The 22,332-nt window shown below is 37.9% G+C and overlaps 1 protein-coding gene and 1 long non-coding RNA gene across 8 annotated transcripts in view; one reads left to right on the forward strand and one right to left on the reverse strand.

Annotated features, from left to right (window-relative positions):
* BOLL (boule homolog, RNA binding protein) overlaps positions 1-22,332 on the forward strand; it is a 109,133-nt gene that overhangs the window by 65,735 nt on the left and 21,066 nt on the right. For 2 of the 6 annotated variants that reach the window (XM_051849325.2, XM_051849327.2), the window contains one exon: positions 1,945-2,275. The exons of 2 other annotated variants lie outside the window; for them this stretch is intronic. In XM_051849325.2, coding sequence (XP_051705285.2) covers positions 1,945-1,968 — 24 coding nt within the window. In that variant the 3' untranslated portion in view covers positions 1,969-2,275. Of the gene's footprint in view, positions 1-1,944; positions 2,276-4,667; positions 8,921-15,055; positions 17,077-22,332 lie in introns of those variants that run through there. 2 more of the 6 variants (XR_007920612.2, XM_070070441.1) reach the window with 2 other exon arrangements.
* Positions 1-22,332, reverse strand: part of LOC103348807 (uncharacterized) — a 92,127-nt gene that overhangs the window by 43,356 nt on the left and 26,439 nt on the right. Inside the window, exon 4 of one of the 2 annotated variants that reach the window (XR_011387177.1) lies at positions 21,100-21,441. The exons of the other annotated variant lie outside the window; for it this stretch is intronic. This is a non-coding gene — a long non-coding RNA (uncharacterized lncRNA). Of the gene's footprint in view, positions 1-21,099; positions 21,442-22,332 lie in introns of those variants that run through there. 2 annotated transcript variants of the gene reach the window in all.

The following is a 22,332-nucleotide window of genomic DNA, read 5'->3' on the forward strand; positions in this document are numbered from 1 at the left end:
AGAGACAGAGAAAGGTCTTCCTTTGCTGTTGGTTCACCCTCCAATGGCCGCCGCGGCCGGCGTACTGCGGCCGGCACACTGCGCTGATCCAATGGCAGGAGCCAGGTACTTATCCTGGTCTCCCATGGGGTGCAGGGCCCAAGCACTTGGGCCATCCTCCACTGCACTCCCAGGCCATAGCAGAGAGCTGGCCTGAAGAGGGGCAACCAGGACAGAATCCAGCGCCCCAACTGGGACTAGAACCCGGTGTGCTGGTGCCACTAGGTGGAGGATTACGCTGGCCAAAATCATTCTCTTAATCACATCCTTACCAAATTCCTTTTCATTAAATATTATAATCTTACAACATTCAGCAACCTAAATTATTTACATGTGAATATAATAAAGCTAGCAGTGCTCCCTGTTCTCTCTAGTTACTTAAGGCTTTTTTTTTTTTTTTTTTTTTTTTTTTTGACAGGCAGAGTGGACAGTGAGAGAGAGAGACAGAGAGAGAAAGGTCTTCCTTTGCCGTTGGATCACCCTCCAATGGCCGCCGCTGCAGCCGGCGCACCGCGCTGATCCGATGGCAGGAGCCAGGATCCAGGTGCTTTTCCTGGTCTCCCATGGGGTGCAGGGCCCAAACACTTGGGCCATCCTCCACTGCACTCCCTGGCCATAGCAGAGAGCTGGCCTGGAAGAGGGGCAACCGGGACAGAATCCGGCGCCCCGACTAGGACTAGAACCCGGTGTGCCAGCGCCGCAAGGTGGAGGATTAGCCTATTGAGCCACGGCGCCGGCTGTTACTTAAGGCTTTAACCAAGCAAGTTTACATACATTAAAGTTTTATTTCACATCTGTGTTCTGCAAGGATTCTATTGAGCACCTGCCACATGCTTACCAGAGTTTTAGACGCTGAGAATATAGCAATGAATAATGTGAAGTTGACGGTATTGAACAGCTCAGGGAAATACATGCCAATATATTGAGTTTGGTTTTAGCAAACTAGACAAGCTTGAACCCCTAGAGTTGTGCTGATTCCAGTATAGTAGCCAGTAGCCACATCAGGCTATTAACTTTTATTTTAAATTAATTGAATTTAAATAGAATTTAAAATTCAGTTCCTCAGTTGCAACTAGCCACATTAGAAGTACTAAATAGCCACACATGCCTAGTGGCTATTGTATTTGACAGTGTAGATATATGGAGTATTTCCATCAACACAGAAAGTTCTAATGGACAGCACTACTCTAGGGATAATGAAAACAAATGTGGAAAATTCTTGAGTGTATGCAAAATTAATATGTTTTAGGATAGCTTGGTCTGCTAAATTAGGAGCCAACCTAGGGTCAAAATGCCAAAAAGACAATAACAATTAGCTTGTTTCTTTGACACAAACTTCTCTTTCAAAAGTCCTAAGAAGACACAAGTATATGGAATTACTCTGGATTAAATAGCATAGGTACCTAATGCCTGTCCTGCCTCTGCCAATATTAAGAGTAATTTTTGGAGTTTGGACAACTCTAAGGTTTTCTAAAACGCTATTCTCCTTTTAAAACTCACCTTGAGAGCTTGTTTGGAGGTTCTAGCAGGGGAGCACAGCTACTCATATACCCTTGACCAAAGACTGGTCCTCCTGTCACCTTATAGAAGAAAATGTTAGGGCTTACTTTAACCTGTTCTGATCTGTTCTTCATTTTAGACTTTTAGATACTAAACATTTATACTGTGACACTAGACAAGAGATTGTCTAGTGCAGGTTGTATGCTCTCAGAGAACAGAGAGCAAACCTTTACTGAGTTCTGGATCCCTCCTAGTTGCTAGCCTTTTGCTTCATAACACTCTTAATTAGTGCCACGTTCTCCAAGTATTTAGTAAATATTGAATGATGTTCTACACTCATCTACTCTAACTTACTCCTTTTTTCTATTCAGTCTTTCTGATCTGTATTTTCTCTTTACTTAACAGACAGTGTGGAGCATTCATTATTAAGACAATTGGGCAGCTCTAGTCCACCTCAACTGATTTCTTATCCAATGATCCTTGTGTGACCGAGATCCAGCTTCAACGAACCAGCTAGAAGCTGCCCGTTGTGAACTTAGGGTTAGTTAATACATCACCATACTTATTTATTCCACTATAATCTGTCTAAATTTGATGAAATTTGCCTTTTCAGCTGTTCTGCAAAATTATTTAGGTAGATGTGACATGTTGGTTTTTTTTATGTGTTAATCTAACTGTAGTGACATTTTCTACATGTTTTATCCATTCCATAAATAATAACCACATTGGGAATAGTGAGGTGTCTTTCATTTTCTCTGCTTGTGTTATTTCTTCTCAGACTTTTAGATATATTTCATATTCTTTTATATGCATTTTAATATTTAGCATAAGAATAATTGCTAACAGATATTTTAGTACTTTAGTATCTTTAACACATAGTAGGTTATTTAGCCTTAATGAATTAGTTCTATTACTTTGCTATTTTGTCGTTTAATATGGTTTTGTCTAATTTCTTATTTACTTGTTACTGCTACTTATTTAATTTTCTTCCATGGTTTTCAGAGTTTGAAATTTATGATTTTTTATAATATTTTCCAAATATTAGAAATACCATCAACACGATCAATATTCTTAACTTTTAATGTGATTAATTTGACTATATTAAATTTTTGCTGTTTGAGATGATACACATCCCTCCTATAACATAATCAATAATGTGGATCCAACTAGTGGAATTTTAATAAAAGGCTCACCTCTAACATGATCCTGTAACATTGACATTTCACCATATTGATGTTCTTTAAATGCGTTAATAGTTTAACCTTTTATTCTTACATGCTATCAATATATTCAGTTACCTATGTCATTCATTTTCAAAAGAATAATTGTTTTCATAAAATGCAACTTTTTTTTACACCAAAGAAAGACTTTATATTCTGATTCTAAAGCCAATTCTTATTATAAAATTGGGAAAGAGGAGGAGTGAGCCCTTGATCAAGTGACAGAACAAACTATAAGAGTTTTTAATCACTAAAATTTCTGTAGTAGTACAGGAAATATCCCTCTTTATGTTTATATACAGTTCTTTTAGTGACTTCTTAATTTTACAGTGGAGGGGAACAATAAAACTGGCATTGATCTTAATAAGTCTGTCCCTTCCCTCTCCTATTGTAACCTCAAGTTCATTCTGTGCTCAGCAGCAGCAGCAGAAATAATAAGACATGAACCCCAAAGTTTCTCCTTGTGAGTCAGAGTTTTTTTTTTGACAGGCAGAGTGGACAGTGAGAGAGAGAGAGAAAGGTCTTCCTTTTTGCCGTTGGTTCACCCTCCAATGGCCGCCGCGGCCAGCGCGCTGCGGCCGGCGCACCGCACTGATCCGATGGCAGGAGCCAGGTGCTTCTCCTGGTCTCCCATGGGGTGCAGGGCCCAAGCACTTGGGCCATCCTCCACTGCACTCCCGGGCCACAGCAGAGAGCTGGCCTGGAAGAGGGGCAACCGGGACAGAATCCGGTGCCCCAACCAGGACTAGAACCCGGTGTGCCAGCGCCGCAAGGCGGAGGATTAGCCTAGTGAGCCGCGGCGCCGGCCGAGTATTTTCTTTTGAAACCATAATTAATATCTTTGCCAGTCAAATGGTTTCATGTATCTAGCATACAAAGATCCCATATACATTAATTATTCTTAGTCTGAGAAATGTCAGTAGACTAAGTCGTCCCACAATGAAATTTCAAAATTTTTTGTTCTGTCAGTAAAATATTATTAACCACTGACATTAGAAATCTTTTAATAGTACTAGTCTTGAGAACAAAATACTTAATATTTTGATTTTCAAAAACAATTTCAAAATTTTCAAAAATTTTAAACGTGATGCTAAATAAATTTCTGGTAATAAAAATTAATGATGTGTTACTGGAGAAGGAATTTTGGTAACAATTAATACTGAAGTGTGTTTCTTCCACAGAGCTATACAGAGTATATGCAGAACACACTGCATATAGATTTAGATATATGCACACATATAATTCATGAAACACATATGTTCTCTTAGAATTTAGTTTCATTATAAGAAACTAATAAAAGCTTTGTAATTTATTAACAATATGAATATATGGAAGATATCTTTCAACCTTCTTCATGGCCTAGTTTGATAGCTCAAATATGTTACTTCTAAAAATAGATTGAGGAAAAAAATTCTTACACTAGTAAGTGAAGTCCATTTTTTTTCTATTTTGAGGTATGTCTTCAATAAGTAATTTTGGAAAGTAGGCTTTTCCTTAATACCTATTTTGAAAGGGCAATTTAAAGAAATTAACTAAAATTCACTGCATTAAGTGGAAGTAGATAATATAAATGCTAATACCTATTTTTACTAAAAATTATAAGGGAATAACTTGCCACCTGTTTTCCCCAAATCTAATATAATTGAGATTAAAAGATACTAACATTTCAAAATATAAAGTATCTTAGAAGATTAAGACTAACTTCTTCTGTCAGCTGATTTCAAAAGATGGCTTGAAAAGAGGTATGATTGAGTTTATAACACTGCATTATAAATTTTCACTAATGATGGCAATATAATTTTTTTCAAACATGTATATATAATATATGTAGTTCCTGGATTTATGCTATGCCTAACTATAAAATAATGAGTTGAGGTCACACACAAAAATTCTTTTTATCTTTTCCAGAAATTGTGCTTGGAAAATATTAAAATATACAATCAAAGAACTAGAAATGACTGTAGGAAAACATCTAATCCAGCTCTTCTATCTTATTTTGAAATGTTCTCTACTGTTATTATAATAAATTTATGACCCTTAGACCTATACTTTAACTAAAATTTTTTCTAAAATCTTTATAGACTTAAAAAAGAACAAATGGCAAAATTATATGCAAAGGATGTATATAAATAATATTCAAAATTGGTGCTGTTATTTCAATTCTAGTCAGTATTTTCATCACTGCACATAAATCCCTAAAAGTAGAGTATCAGCCTCTATCCTTCCCTATTGAGTATAATTCCCTGAATATCTGCTATGTTTCTGTCAGCTTCTATCCTTCCCTATTGAGTATATTCTGATTAGCTGCTATGTTTCTATCTCTTTGCTTTTATGAATTGCATAAGTACAATAATATTTTCTGAATACATTGTTATTTTTTAATGTTTCCTTTCCATAAGAATTTATCCCTCAGTTGTCCACTTATTAGTTTCATGATTATCTTGGATATTACTCACTTTGACATGTCAGGACCCACAAATATGAAATAGCATTCATAAATTTCTAACTAGTGAACTAAAAGATGAAGGATTTCTAGTTTATCATGCTTTGGGGACATACTGCTTAAAATAGATCAACTGATATAATTCTAAGCCTGAAAATATACAGTAATGGTCCAGTTGACTTATTTTTAAAACTTGTAATTTATAAGTTTTTTATCAGTAGGTCTGTCAGTTTTCCTCATTTGATAATGTATTTCTCAGTTAAATGATGCTAGTACTCAACTATTTGGCAGTATTTTGATGATTACTTCTTAGTGTAGTGTATATGTTAACCTCAGTTTTTCTTTCAATCAAAGTGTGTACCCACAGAGTAACTGTCATTTAGTCTGTCTCTAAAGATTATGAGTCATAAGCATCCCCTAGGTGTGCTTCCCTTTGAAAAACAGGAGTATGAGAAGTAAAGTATAGAGACTAAAGCTCTTCCCTTCTTCCCCTGCTAAGATTCTTCCTCCATTTCAGCTCCTTTACTTGTTGGTTGGTTGTCATCAGAAAAAACTTGGGAGACCCTAGATCCTTACACTACTTTGGGCTATACCTAAGATTCTCTGTGCTCTTAGGCTTGAGGAGAGAATGTCTAATAAGAAAGTCCTTTAATTAGACTCTTACTTTTCTTCTCCATTTCTTCCTTCATAGGATAGTAAAGATAAAAAATATCTACTGGGGAAATTAATTCTTTTAGGGGATGATACTCTATTTTTTTGTTTTATAAGGAGAATCAATTTTCTTTCCTAAACATAAAGCCTTCAAAGTAATTGTCTCAAACTTCTTAGCATTTATTTTTTTCTCCCATTACTACCTCTGATGAGTGTTGTGACATTCTGTCTAGATCCCTGTCATTGATAGGTTTCAGTGCTTTAAAAAGCAGTTTTCCCTTTGGAAAATTCTAAGCTGGGAATCAAACTAAATTCTTCCTGGTAATGAATCCCCTAAGCCTGCTAATTATCCTCTTTCATTCTGGAATGAATTCTGTGCCTGTTCACCTGAATATCTTCCTTACAGCTTGTTCTCCAAAAACCATGTTCTTGTTTAAATCAATTTTAAAAACTGAGTGTGCTGACATTTCCCCCTTCTGACTGCTGATATTCTTTGTTTTTAAATATTTGTTTGTGTGTTTGAAAGGCAGAGTGACAAAGAGGGCAAGGGTGGGTGGAATGAGAGCTACACATACTTCCATCCACTGGTTCTCTCCTCAAATGGCTGTTAACAGCCAGGTCTGGACCAGGCAGAAGCCAGGAACCAGGAACTCCATCCAGGTTTTCCACATGAGTGGCAGAGACCCAAGTACTTGGGTGACCCTCCTCTGCTTTCTCAGGTGCATTAGCAGAAAACTGGATCAGAAGTAGAGCAGCTGAGACTCAAACTGGCACTCTGATACAGGAAGCCTGACTGTTGGTATCCTGAGAGACCTCTATTTTCTATTTTGGGTAGAATTTGTCCAGATTTTTGGAAATCCTGAGTCTTATGTAATATTACTAATGGAATTCTAGATTTAGAAAGGAAGAGAAGGAAAGAAAAAAGGATCTTTCCTCATCTCAGTTCCCTGTGCATAATATTTTTTGTTTTTTATTTACAGGCAGAGTAGACAGTGAGAGAGAGAGAGAGAGAAAGGTCTTCCTTTGCCGTTGGTTCACCCTCCAATGGCCGCCGCGGCTGGTGCGCTGCAGCCGGCGCACTGCGCTGATCCGAAGGCAGGAGCCAGGTGCTTCTCCTGGTCTCCCATGGGGTGCTGGGCCCAAGTACTTGGGCCATCCTCCACTGCACTCCCTGGCCACAGCAGAGAGCTGGCCTGGAAGGGGGGCAACCGGGACAGAATCTGGTGCCCCGACCAGGACTAGAACCTGGTGTGCTGGTGCCGCAAGGTGGAGGATTAGCCTATTGAGCTGTGGCGCCGGCTCCCTGTGTATAATATTAAAGAGAATTCTCATTATCCCAAAAGACTTAATCCAGCTTGGTTGAGTTTTCTACAGTAGACGGTAACATGGAAAAGTTCAAGCAATATGAGGAAAGCTGTGTTTTTTCTTATGGAATCCAGCTTAAATACTAGCTAATTCATATTTAGGAAGTCGTTCTTGGTTTTCACAGCTTCTTTCTTTCTTCCATTTATGAACCCATTGATACTAGTAAAACTCCCAGGTTTTTCACAGTGGTTCCTGATAACAACTAAGTGAGCATTTTAGAAGTACAACGAAAAAGAGAACTGGGATAACTTTTGATTGAACATGGAATGCTGTAACCTTCTAATCCTTGAATAATTTCTATTATATATTATAAATTAGGATAAAATTGAAAAGGTGGGCCATCAGGCAGAGTTAATTTTTTTTACTAAATCCTAAAATCAGATAAAAGGATATGTTAATACATCTTTTTGTATATATTATTTTTGGAAAAGACTATCCTGTTTCCTCAAAAGATTTCAGAGGTCCATACTAGATAATAATGAAATATATTTTAGCAGATTTCTACTTGTGAAGGCTGGGTGTATCATAATCTGTAAGTTATCTAAGTAAAGTATTTTCTTAATCAGATGGGACTTGTATTACTTTGAAGTAATTTGAAATAAATGAAACATTTGAAATAAAGCAGGTTAAGCCACCACTCACAACACTAGCATCCCATATCAAAGTGAAGGTTCAAGTCCTGGCTACTCCAGTTGTGATTAGCTTCCTGCTAATCTGCCTAGGAAGGCAGAGGAAGATGGCCCAAGTGCTGCACCAGTTGTGATTAGCTTCCTGCTAATCTGCCTAGGAAGGCAGAGGAAGATGGCCCAAGTGCTTGGATGCCTACTATCCATGTGGGAATCCCAGATAGAATTCCTGGCTCCTAGCTTCAGCCCAGTCTAGACCCGGCTTTTGTGGCCATTTGGGAGTGAGCCAGCAGATGAAAGATTCTCTCTCTCTCTTCCTCTCTCCCTCTCTCCCTCTTCCTGTTGTTCTGCCTTTCAAATAAATAAATCTTTTTAAAGATTATTTCTAAGTTCATCCTTCAATAATTAATATTATTTGAATTCCAGATGCTCTTTGGCATACAATCATTGTATCATACTTGCTCTTTTCTTCTAAATCCAGTTGAATATAATCTGGATCATCCAAAACTTGAAACTTTGTGAGGATGATCAGAGCTTTCTTTTACCATACACACAAAAATACATATATACATACATGAATTTGTACATTTGGGAAAACATCCAAAATCCATTCTCAAGATCATTTCTTCATATAAATAACCTACTTGGTCTACTTTCTTTATGAAACATCCTTCAGAACAATTGCTCATACACTCTAAGTGAAGGTAACTGGCAATAACAGGTTTTACTGACATAATTTAATCTTAGGTCATGCAGTTTCAAAAGAATTTTGTTTCTGTTTTTATACTTCATTTCATTACAGTAGATAAACTTGTAATTACTGCCTTGTCTGAATAGGGTCATGTGTAACAGAAAGACTTTACCTTTTCTATGAAATAATCACATTCCTAGAGACTTACCAAATTCCAATGATTATGAACTTAACCTTCTCTGAAATACCATTATATTAATTCAGAATTGAGTCCTTGTTGTCCAGGATATATGACAGTACTTCAGAAAGTTCATAGAAAAATCATTATAAAAAATTATGCATGATTTTTTCTGCACCAAAATAAACTTTTAATTCCATTTTCCATAAACTTTCAAGTAGTTGCTTTTGAAATTCACGTCTGCCTTCATCAATGAACAGCAGACTTGATTTGATTATGTTTAGAGATTAAGGCTATATACCTATAAACAAGGTCCTCTGATGTTTTATCAGTCATATCAAGTTTTGCTTTCACTTCTGCTCCTTATAGTAATGAGACATCTCTTAACTTTGCTGATCTCTGCTCCAAATTCTTATGATATGGGGCAGTCATATATTTATCATCTAAATCTGGACACTCAAGAGTAAATGAAGACAGCAAAAATAATTAAAATTATATAACTTTTAAATATGTGTATATTAATCAACAAAGAATTTTGCCATATTAGTATACCCATACAATAATTCTCAAAAAATAAAATTCTAATAATACAATATTCATAAATCTATACTGTCCCAGGAAACTAGAATGCAGGTAACACTATTAATATAATCACAAAATATAATTGGCCCCTCATATCTATGAATTCTACTTTCACAGATTCAACCAACCCTGGATTGAAAGTATTCAGAAAAACATAACTGCATATGTATTGCACATGTACAAGCTTTCTTCTTGTCATTAATCCCTAAACAATATAGTATAACTATTACATAGCATTTTCATTGTATAAGGTATTATATGTTTTCTACAGAACATATATAAGTTATATGCAAATACTACACCATTTTGTATAATCTGTGAACTTCCATGGATTACAGTAACTATGGGAAGGTCCTAGAACCAGTCCCCTGTAGAAACAACTGTAAACTATCAAAAACTATTAGTCAGAAATGGGATTAAGCCACAATGACAAAGCCTCAATTTCTCTGTTAGTTTTACTTTTGAAGCTATATGGTTTCTGGTTTAACCATTGATCTATATATATGAGTTCTGTTTAGATATAGTTATAAGCTTGTTTCCCATTGTTATAAACATTAAATCATATTTATAGAACCATAATTAAGAACTCAAAAGAATCTCAGAGATCCTATTATCTCTTACTTTATTCATGAAGAAATTGTCTATAACTGTGGAACAGTCTTAAAATGTTAGTCTTAAAATCCTGTTAGCAACCTCTGTTAACTAAATTTGCTATATTAATTACTACATCATTCTGCAGAAAAGCTTTAAGTCAATAAATATTGTTTAAACTCCATGATAATATTCTTTATAAAAACTGTATTGTTGATGTACTATAAAGTCATGCTTAAAACATTCTTGCTTACTGTCTTATTTCAAGGCAAAGACACCCTTATATTTACAAGTATTTCACATGTATTATCTCATTTTATCCCCTTATTATTTTTGTAAAATAGGCAAATTTTATAACAAGGTTAGGAAAATTGCCCTAGATGATATTACTATTAAGTGATAGAACTTACAACTTTTGATTACTAACAAAAGGTCACTATAATAAAATAAGGGATTTCTGAGAAACATGTGGGGAAGGGAAGATCCTTAACTCAATACTGGAAAAGACGTTTGACACAACATTTAAGACACTGGAATACCTGCATTCTATCTCTTAGTGCCTGGGTTAAGTCCCAGCTCTGTTTCTGGTTCTTGGTAAATGTTTTCATAAGTTGTTATTTAACAGTTAAAATTGTTTGCTAAGTTTTCATTTGATACTATTATTGTCAGTAAGTGATCTGGGAAGCCTGACTTATTCCCTCATTTCTCTCTTCTCTTCAAGACGGGAAACTAATTCTATACCAAAGGACTCTCCAGGATGTACAGTTTGATCTTTAGACCTTATAAAAGTGATGGCTAACATTTTTATATAATCATAGCATAGCCAGAATGAGAGCTTAAATTATGATTTCATAGCTAGATTTACTTTGCCATGGGCACAGTAAACAGATGAAACCTCCCTTTCAGACCAAATGAAGGGAGAGAAACTTTTAAAGTGAGGACATAACTTTCCTCATGGGATTGTCTACCTCAAAGAAAAACTACTATCAGAACATGCCTGTGACTATAGACTTCTAGTTTAGGCTACCAAAGATTAGGGATGGAGCACCCTCTTGACTTGCATCCTCTTAAAAGTTTCCTCTGGTCTGACGTTTTAACAAAAACCAGGAGGAAGAAGCTAGGCAGCAAAAACAATGTCAAGATAGGTGGCAAGCCAGTTAATGAATGCTTTACACAGTGATGGGCCATCAAGGAGACCCAGCAGGCCAGTCCACTGCATTGGTTGTCAATGTGGAAAGCAAGGGCTTCAACAGAAGTAAGCTTATGAAGAGCCCTGGTAGCTCTGCCAGCAAGAGTTGGGTCACTGGAAATGGAACTGCCCTGGAGTTGAAGGATTTCCAGGTCAGAGTTGGCAGGCCTTTTTGGCTCTAAGCTGGCTTCCAAAGTAAGCATTGCTGTCGAGAGGTTGGCCAAGTAGGGTCAGTAACATTGCAGGCAAAACTGTAAATTAACTCCTTTTAGAGATGCCACCTACCTTTTCTTTAAATCAGCTCTCCTCCCAGGCCAGCTAGGTAATGGAAGTCACACCTCCCTTATGATATACCCCATGTGAAGAGATAGATAGGTCTGGGCCTCATAACTGGCAAGGCCGTAAAGCCCACTTCTGTCAGTTTCTATTTGCCTCTCAATGAGAAAACTTGCTCCTGGTTTAGACAGCACCTTTTTTAAGGCCTATAATAATGACTGTGTGTGTCCTTGGTTTTAGATCCTGTGAGTTTAAACTGCTTGTTAGATTAGTTTTCTCCAGACTTGAAAAAGTAAAATTCTAGGTGGTGATGCACAAGAAACCTCAGATGGAAGCAGTTTCTGCAAACTGGCACTGCATCCCCCTGAAGAAGCCACCTCCTACTGAGAAGCCACCACTCCCTGCCCCCCAACCCTCCCCCCACAACTCTGTCTTGCCTGCCCTTCCAACGATGCCCCTTTTCAACATGAAGCAGCCAGAGCGATCATCGCCCAGTCCCCCAACAGAAGGTCCATTCATCTTGAGGGAGGAATGTGACGAGTCAGATGGGTTAATAAGCAGTAAGGGTGGTCTCAGTGGAATTTGGGGTGTAGAATGCTTGCTTCCCCCTAAAAAATTAATCTTTAGCAAGAACAAAATGTCCACCCTCCTTCCTTAGGAATCTCCATTTTACCATGAGAATAGCAAGGGAGTGGTGATTGCATCCTCCTGAGCTCAGTTTATTGTGAAAACAAGTTATCTATCCCACCCTTCTGGATGGTTTTTTGTTTTGAGAAAGCCAGATAGGGTAAAGGATTGTAAATCAGATCTTTTGATGGGTTTTGAGCCTTAAAACTGAATGTCAATCAAAATTGTCTTTAAAAACCACAGAGCCACAATGTCCTTAGGGTTTTTCCCTATCTTGGACCACCCCCTCCATGCCACTCTGGCTGGAGGTCTTTGACTCTAATAAATCTTGCTTTTGGGGCAGGCGCTGTGGGTCACTTGGTTAATCCTCTGCCTGCAATGCCGGCATCCATATGGGCACCGGGTTCTAGTCCCGGTTGCTCCTCTTCCATTCCAGCTCTCTGCTGTGGTCCAGGAGGGCAGTGGAGGATGGCCCAAGTACTTGGGCATCTGCACCCTCATGGGAGACCAGGAGGAAGCACCTGGCTTCTGGCTTCGGATCGGCGTAGCTCCAGCTGTAGCAGCCATTTGGGGAGTGAACCAATGGAAGGAAGACCTTTCTCTCTGTCTCTCTCTCTCTCTCACTAACTCTATCTGTCAAATAAATAAATAAATAAATAATAAAATAAAGTTTAAAAAATAAATCTTGCTTTTAATTCTCAAAAAAAATTACACATTTCTTTTATGACTTAGCACTTACAAGTTACCTGTTATAGCACTGGAAAGCTGGTTTGTTTGTTGTAGGTCAACCTAAATTGAGGAAATTATAACTATATATATGACCTAATGATATCGAAGGTGACCCCCTAAAATCTATACAAAAATGTGGCCTCTTAAAGTTCCCCAGAAGTCCCCATCTGGGGTGCCACTTATGTTATCAAAATTTGGGGTGCCACATGTTATCATCATATGCTTATTAATAAATCCCCAATATTAATAAGCCTGAGAGGGTTCTTGCCTAATATTTAGAGAAGAATTCTAAATACTGGCATCAATAAACAAGGCATCGTGGTACATTTTAGGCTTTTATTCAGTGAGAGATATCATAGGAAAGTGAGAGCTTTATCTAAGAGAGAGGTAAATCTGGGTTCATACCAAGCACCAGGAACCAGCCACATGGAGGAGCATCAAGGCCAGGAAGCCTAAGGCAGGTGGCCTGAAGGCCACGCGCCCTGGAGGCACAGGGCTACAGCCAGCCCCCTCCTGGCTAGAGGCCAGGACAAAGAGAAGAAGGATGGGACACATCTTGTCCAAAGGGTCCAAAGGGGAGTGGTTAATTAACCTGATTGGCCAGTGGGCACTCAGATGTGGCCAGGTAGGGGCATGAGGTCACACAGGGGCATGGCGAAGGTATCAGGTAGGGTGTGAAGTCACACAGGGTCTTGGCAAAGGCCTGGTCTTCGAGCTCACAAACCTAGTTGATTTTAACTTGCATGTCTGCCTACTTCATTAACATTCCTCTTTAGAGAAAATTTGCTTCTTATTTTATAAACTAGTTTATTTTACCTTAACTATATATAAGTTGCTAGTTTGTTTTTTTTTTTAATTTTTGACAGGCAGAGTTAGAGAGTTAGACAGTGAGAGAGAGAGAGACAGAGAGTTATAGACAGTGAAAGAGAGACAGAGAGAAAGGTCTTCCTTCTGTTGGTTCACTCCCCTAATGGCTGCCACGGCTGGCGCTGCACTGATCCAAAGCCAGGAGCCAGGCGCTTCCTCCTGGCCTCCCATGTGGGTGCAAGGACCCAAGCACTTGGGCCATCCTCCACTGCCCTCCCGGGCCACAGCAGAGAGCTGGACTAGAAGAGGAGAAACCAGGACTAGTACCCGGCGCCCCAACCAGGACTAGAACCTGGGGTGCCAGCGCTGTAAGCGGAGGATTAGCCAAGTGAGCCACAGCGCCAGCCGCTAGTTAAGTTTCTGGAAGAGCTACTAGAACATTTGGTATTAAATTTCTGTTGTCAGATGCATGTTGGGCAGTTGATTTGGCCTAGGTGCTATTTCAAGTTTTATTCTGAGGGAAATCCTACATCCTTGATGTTTGCATACTTCTTGAATCACAGTATTCATATTCAAATCATTTAAAGCAGGAAAATCAAATGATGATACTCTTAGGCCAAAGGATTTCACTGTCCCTCAATGCTCTTATTACTGTTCTCAGTTGAAGAACAAAACACTATCTCCAGCAAGCCTTATAATCAGCCATAGATCAAATAAAAATTATTTTTTGGAACACAGAATCTGTTAACTGGATATTTTTAGTTAACAAGAGGATTAAAATATTGTTCTATTAAATAAAGGTAGTATAGGCCGGCGCCGCGGCTCACTAGGCTAATCCTCCGCCTAGCGGCGCCGGCACACCGGGTTCTAGTCCCGGTCGGGGCGCCGGATTCTGTCCCGGTTGCCCCTCTTCCAGGCCAGCTCTCTGCTGTGGCCAGGGAGTGCAGTGGAGGATGGCCCAGGTGCTTGGGCCCTGCACCCCATGGGAGACCAGGAAAAGCACCTGGCTCCTGGCTTCAGATCAGTGCGGTGCGCCGGCCGCAGCAGCCATTGGAGGGTGAACCAACGGCAAAAGGAAGACCTTTCTCTCTGTCTCTCTCTCACTGTCCACTCTGCCTGTCAAAAAAATAAATAAATAAATTAAATAAAGGTAGTATATTAATAATTCTCTAATTTTTCTCTGGAGAGGTGTTTTCTTGTCCACAGGATCCAACTCTAAATCGTTTAACAAATCTTTACCAGAGTTCAGGGATGCAAAAGGAAGTATAACCTATCAATTTAGAAATGCCATTGGGGATACCACCTCAGACCCCTTATAGCAAGTCTCTTTTTATAGCTGTAGGATTCCTCCCTGTCCAGCAGCAGGTTATAGGGTATCCTACTCTTTTTAGTGGGAATTTCCTTAAGCAAACCTTTTCTCTCCAGAATCCATGCCCAGTTATTCTTATTTTTTTTTAATTTTTCCCTTAAGTAATTGTAAAATTAGTCATTTAAAATGCATTGAAACCCTAATCTTGTTTAAATCTCTTAATAGGAACAAGGTTACATTGTGTGAGAAGAAGCTTTTCCCAGCCTTCATCTGTAGGTTTGAAACCCCGGTATTCTCAAAGCCCACATTTTCATCCTAGAAAAAATTTCAGAGCAGAGGAGTCAATTCTTACTCCACCTTCCTCTACTGATTCTGTTAAGTAGAATCCTGGATAACTATTTTGTCTGGTAATAGAAAACAACTAGCCCTGTATGTGGTCTGGTAAAAAATAGAGGGTTTGGGATGTGTTATAGGTTAAATGTTCTCTTGCTTTTGTAAGACAACTAAAGAAATATTAGTAGCCAGAACACTGGAGGTGCAGGATAAAATCATGATATCCTTGATTTATTCACACACTTAAGTAATGTAGATGTCAAATTGTAGCAAATAGAACAAAGATTATAAGACAAATAAATAACTTGATAAAGTTTTAAAAATTTAGTCATCTGGCAGTCTTATTAACTTGATAATCTCATATAAAAGCACTTAAAAACATCTTTGGTGTTTGGGTTTTTCAGTTTTACTCCAGATGTTTCATATTTGTAGACACAGCCATGGCATATACAGAATAAATGTAGCAACGAGCCACTTGTAATATGGTATCATTCAAAAATACACTATCGGCCGGCGCCGCAGCTCACTAGGCTAATCCTCCGCCTAGCGGCGCCGGCACACCGGATTCTGTCCCGGTTGCCCCTCTTCCAGGCCAGCCCTCTGCTGTGGCCAGGGAGTGCAGTGGAGGATGGCCCAGGTGCTTGGGCCCTGCACCCCACGGGAGACCAGGAAAAGCACCTGGCTCCTGGCTCCTGCCATCGGATCAGCGCGGTGCGCCGGCCGCATCGCACTGGCCGCGGCGGCCATTGGAGGGTGAACCAACGGCAAAGGAAGACCTTTCTCTCTGTCTCTCTCTCACTGTCCACTCTGCCTGTCAAAAAAATAAATAAATAAATTAAATAAAGGTAGTATATTAATAATTCTCTAATTTTTCTCTGGAGAGGTGTTTTCTTGTCCACAGGATCCAACTCTAAATCGTTTAACAAATCTTTACCAGAGTTCAGGGATGCAAAAGGAAGTATAACCTATCAATTTAGAAATGCCATTGGGGATACCACCTCAGACCCCTTATAGCAAGTCTCTTTTTATAGCTGTAGGATTCCTCCCTGTCCAGCAGCAGGTTATAGGGTATCCTACTCTTTTTAGTGGGAATTTCCTTAAGCAAACCTTTTCTCTCCAGAATCCATGCCCAGTTATTCTTATTTTTTTTTAATTTTTCCCTTAAGTAATTGTAAAATTAGTCATTTAAAATGCATTGAAACCCTAATCTTGTTTAAATCTCTTAATAGGAACAAGGTTACATTGTGTGAGAAGAAGCTTTTCCCAGCCTTCATCTGTAGGTTTGAAACCCCGGTATTCTCAAAGCCCACATTTTCATCCTAGAAAAAATTTCAGAGCAGAGGAGTCAATTCTTACTCCACCTTCCTCTACTGATTCTGTTAAGTAGAATCCTGGATAACTATTTTGTCTGGTAATAGAAAACAACTAGCCCTGTATGTGGTCTGGTAAAAAATAGAGGGTTTGGGATGTGTTATAGGTTAAATGTTCTCTTGCTTTTGTAAGACAACTAAAGAAATATTAGTAGCCAGAACACTGGAGGTGCAGGATAAAATCATGATATCCTTGATTTATTCACACACTTAAGTAATGTAGATGTCAAATTGTAGCAAATAGAACAAAGATTATAAGACAAATAAATAACTTGATAAAGTTTTAAAAATTTAGTCATCTGGCAGTCTTATTAACTTGATAATCTCATATAAAAGCACTTAAAAACATCTTTGGTGTTTGGGTTTTTCAGTTTTACTCCAGATGTTTCATATTTGTAGACACAGCCATGGCATATACAGAATAAATGTAGCAACGAGCCACTTGTAATATGGTATCATTCAAAAATACACTATCGGCCGGCGCCGCAGCTCACTAGGCTAATCCTCCGCCTAGCGGCGCCGGCACACCGGATTCTGTCCCGGTTGCCCCTCTTCCAGGCCAGCCCTCTGCTGTGGCCAGGGAGTGCAGTGGAGGATGGCCCAGGTGCTTGGGCCCTGCACCCCACGGGAGACCAGGAAAAGCACCTGGCTCCTGGCTCCTGCCATCGGATCAGCGCGGTGCGCCGGCCGCATCGCACTGGCCGCGGCGGCCATTGGAGGGTGAACCAACGGCAAAGGAAGACCTTTCTCTCTGTCTCTCTCTCTCACTGTCCACTCTGCCTGTCAAAAAAAAAAAATAATAATAATAATAATAATAATAATAATAATACACTATCTTGTTAGGAAGGAAAGTAATATGTACAGAGTAGATTCTAGCTTCTACATTATTTTGGTTTCATTGTATTTAGGTTTGTATATATTTTACCTCCATTAAATGTTTTTAATAAAACATTTCAAATTGTAGGTTTAGATGGGAAATTCTGGCAGGCAGTGATACATATAAAAATAATTGTGTATGTATACAATATATGTATATGTGTGTGTTTACCTATATATGCTATGTATATGTGTGTATGTATGTATACATGTGTGTATATATACATATATATAGAAATCTATATCACTATGGCCATTTATTTTATATCAATTACGAAACCAAACTTATATATACTTAAAAGATTATCTTCATATGTATTTATGGCCATCTTTATTACTCATGTAAAGCAAAAATGTTCTTATAGCATCTTAGCAAGTATAAGTATTCACTGCATATATCATGTCAGATTTCATGCATATTTCATCTTTTGAAACAATGACACTTTATTCTTTTTCCTCTTTCATTCAAGTCTTAGTTTATGAGGTTTCTATGAGTTTAAAGCATTAATATTAACTGAATAAAATTTACTCATATTTCACCCTTTAAATACAAAGCATCTGTGATTTCCTGCTCTTACAGAATTAGAAAATTTTTTTCACTTAAAAAATGCCAAACTAGAATTTTTAAAATTTTCAAATGGCCACACTAAATTTTCTTTAAATGTTGTCTGGTTAATATATGTCCCAATTTTATTCTGTAAAAACATTAATTCCTTTTATAGAAGATTGTATTATGAATAAAAAGTTTTATAAACAATCAATATTCAAATTGACCACATGGAAATTTATCCTAGTATTTCATGAAATTTGATAACACAATACTAGGAAAGAGCAAGATTTCATTATTTTAACTTCATGTCCACCACAAGAACTAAAGTTGGTTTGTATTTCTGTTGGGCAAGAATAAGAATTATATAAAAAAATTATTAGGAAGATTATAAACCAATAGTAACTTAGAGTGATTTTTTTATCCTGTCTCATAAAGACCAAAGGACACTATCCATTGTTGTATATATTTTGAGGGTATATTATCCTAAAGTTTCCAGGCTAAAATATTTAGGTTGAGAAATAATATGTAATAGCATAATGCATAATAATATTCTGGCACACTCTAAAGTCACTCCCATCAGAGTATTGAGAGTATTTCAGTAATGGAAAGCCAAGACACTCTGGCAAAAAAAAAAAAAAAATGACCTAAATGAAAGATCTCTGCAAGTGAGATCCCAGTGGAAAGAACAGGTCATCAAAGAAGGAGGTACCTTTCTCTGAAGGGAGGAGAGACCTCCACTTTGACTATGACCTTGTCTAAATATGATCAGAGTCGGCAAACTCAAAAGGCCTCCATAGCCTTGGCAACTCATGACAAGAGCCTAGGAAGATTACTGAGGCCATAAACAAGAGTGTCAATTTGTTAAGTCAACAACAGGAGTCACTGTGCACTTACTCCTCATGTAGAATCTCTGTCCTTAATGTGTTGTTCAATGTGAATTAAGGCTATAACTAGTACTCAAACAGTATTTTTCACTTTATGTTTCTGTGTGGGTGCAAACTGTTGAAAGCTTTACTTAATATATGCTAAATTGATCTTCTGTACATAAAGAGAATTGAAAATGAATCTTGATGTGAATCAAAGAGAAGAGGGAGCGGGAGAGGGGAGAGTTGCGGGTGGGAGGGAAGTTATGGGGGTGAAAAAGCCATTGTAATCCATAAGCTGTACTTTGGAAATTTATATTCATTAAATAAAAGTTAAAAAAAAAACACATTTAATATCCTGATGTTGCTTTGCCAAATAAAAAATGAAAAAGCTACAATCCTGTGTTTACAAGAAAGATTTTTATACCTTTGCTGTAGCTATCTATTTTCAAAGACTTTAAGATGTGAACTCAGGCATAATTTACCTTCAGATACTGAGTATTTAAACATCTACCTCAAAAAACTTACCAATGAAGGGTTTTGATAACATGGTCTAACTTGCCTAGTTCCCTTCTCACTACTCTCAGTAAGCAGTAAGTTTCTCTGTTTTTCTCTCTGGGATCATATTGATTTCCTAATTTTTACACTTGGCTACACAATTACATATTTTTATTGGTTTTTATGTCCCAAAGCTAATAGCTCCATTTTTAGAGAGTCTCCCCAATTGTGAAAAGAAGTGCTATAGATAAACTTTTTCATCGAGAAAATTAATTTTAGGACATCCGTACGTTCAAAAATGCTTCATTTAAAAATGGTTATGAATTAACATATTCTGGGGACTAATTTTAATATGAACATTTAAATGAGAAAAAAATTCCTACTTTCAGCATTAACTAACCATTATTTTTATACTAGATGAAACAATGTTATAATGAATGTCAAAAATATTTCCTTTCTATCCAGGCAAAAAGTCCCCCTTCCAACTCTTAAAATGGCATGAAAATCCAGCCGTCAATTTGCATGCAATTAACTGTACATGTTTTCAATATCATTTTATGTTAGTACTTATAATTTTCTTCTGTAATATCAAAATAGGCTTATTATACATTATAACTTGATTTATTTAGTTACATTCCAGTAATGTGTTAAAAATCATACTCAGTATTTAAAGGTTTTGTTTTATAGGTAAAATGCAGGGAGTTTCTGTAAAGTTTTGCTTTATATATAAAATGCAGGAAGTTTCTGTAAGTTTTGTAGAAATTTAAATATAAAAAGTGGAGTAGTGTCAATTTAACATAATTGGAGATTTTTTTCCATAATGACCAATTTTCATTTTTTTAACTTTTATTTAACAAATATAAATTTCCAAAGTACAGTTTATGGATTACAATGGCTTTCCCCCGCCCATAACTTCCCTCCCACCCGCAACCCTCCCAACTCCCGCTCCCTCTCCCCTTCCATTCACATCAAGATTCATTTTCAATTCTCTTTATATATTAAGTAAAGCTTTCAACAGTTTGCACCCACACAGAAACATAAAGTGAAAAATACTGTTTGAGTACTAGTTATAGCCTTAATTCACATTGAACAACACATTAAGGACAGAGATCCTACATGAGGAGTAAGTGCACAGTGACTCCTGTTGTTGACTTAACAAATTGACACTCTTGTTTATGGCCTCAGTAATCTTCCTAGGCTCTTGTCTTGAGTTGCCAAGGCTATGGAGACCTTTTGAGTTCGCCGACTTAGATCTTATTTAGACAAGGTCATAGTCAAAGTGGAGGTTCACTCCTGCCTTCAGAGAAAGGTACCTCCTTCTTTGATGACCTGTTCTTTCTACTGGGATCTCACTCGCATTTAGGTTTTTTTTTTTTTTTTTTTTTTTTTGCCAGAGTGTCTTGGCTTTCCATGCCTAAAATACATAATTGGAGATTCTTTAAGAAATCCTTAAATTCTTTTAGTAAGTGACTTTTAAAGGTAACTGTATATGTATGACTTTTTTTATAATGCATTATTATGATTTCTGCTACTAAAACAAAACTGATAAAGTACCCATCGCACCTTGATAACTATGGAACTGTGTTACTTGCATTTAAACAGAATCCTGAAGAGATTAGTTAACATATATTATAAAAATGTAGGTCTTCTTGGCCTTCTGAGCTAGCAAGGACTTTAATGCCTTTTGATACTACATCCTCTTGCTCAAAATAATTAAAACTATGTCTTCAGTATAGTCCTCAGTGATTGTGGTGTTGGTGCTAACAGTGGTGCTAAGGTTCTTCTATTTTTATTCTTAATTTATTTTATTTATTTGAAAGACACTTACAGAGAGGTAGAGACAGAGGGAGAGAAAGAGGTCTTCCATCCGCTGGTTCACTGTTCAAATGGCCACAATGGCCAGAGTTGAGCAGATCCAAAGCTAGGAGCCAGGAGCTTCTTCCAAGTCTCTCACAAAGATGCAGGGGCCCAAGTACTTGAGCCATCCTCTGCTGATTTCCCAGGAGCATCAGCAAGGAGCTGGATCAGAAGCCTAGCAGCTGAGACTCGAACCAAGGCCTATATAGGACACTGGTGCTGCAGGCCAGGGCTTTAACCCAGTGTGTCACAGTGCCAGGCCCTGAATCTTCTATTTAAAAAAAAAAAAAAAAAAAAAAAAAAAAGATTTATTTATTTAATTTAAAGGCAGAATTACAGAGAGACAGAGAGAGAGAGGTCGAGCTTTCATCCACTGGTTCACTCCCCAAATGGCCACAATGGCCAGAGCCATGCCCGCCAAAGTCAGGAGCCAGGAGCTTCTTCTGGGTCTCCCACATGGGTACAGGGAGCCGACGGACCTGCACCATCTTCTACTGCTTTCCCAGGCCATAGCAGAGAGCCAAATCTGAAGTGGAGCAGCCAGGACTTGAACCGGCCCCCATATGGGATGCCAGCACTGCAGGAGGCAACTTTACCTGTTACCCACAGTGCCAGCCCCAAGGTTCTTCTGTTTTTTTCTAAACTGTAAAACCCTGGCCAAGTTAATTAATCTCTGTGCCTCAGTTTCTCATCAGCTAAACTTAGAATGTTATCTCACTTGATAGTTGATGGGAGAAGTAAATGAGGGAACACAAATAAGGAACATAGAACCTTTGGTTCTCTCCCTTCACTTTTACTTATTACTGAACCAAGGTAGAAAATTCGGCAAAATCGTGGCCATCAGATTCTCTCATATTAGCAACTCATTGAAAGGACTTACTGAACAGATATATTTGGCTGACAGTTCTATAGGAAAAGAGTGTTCTTTTCACAGAGGTCTGAATGGAAAAAAGACAAAATTTTGAGTCACAAAAACTTGTAAGTGGTTTTTTTCTACAGTGAGGATACATTTGGTGGTAAGCATTAAAAACTGAAATGCTAGTGTCTAGCATGAGTAGTTGTATTTTTGTTCTCTAGTTACATGGTTTTCTCTGAACTCATGAGTGGCAGTTTCATTTTCTTATAATTTTTTACATCCATTCTTTCCTGTGCCTTTATTTTT

Source organism: Oryctolagus cuniculus, chromosome 3 (assembly GCF_964237555.1).
Source record: "Oryctolagus cuniculus chromosome 3, mOryCun1.1, whole genome shotgun sequence".
In the NCBI taxonomy this organism is placed as follows: Eukaryota; Metazoa; Chordata; class Mammalia; order Lagomorpha; family Leporidae; genus Oryctolagus; species Oryctolagus cuniculus.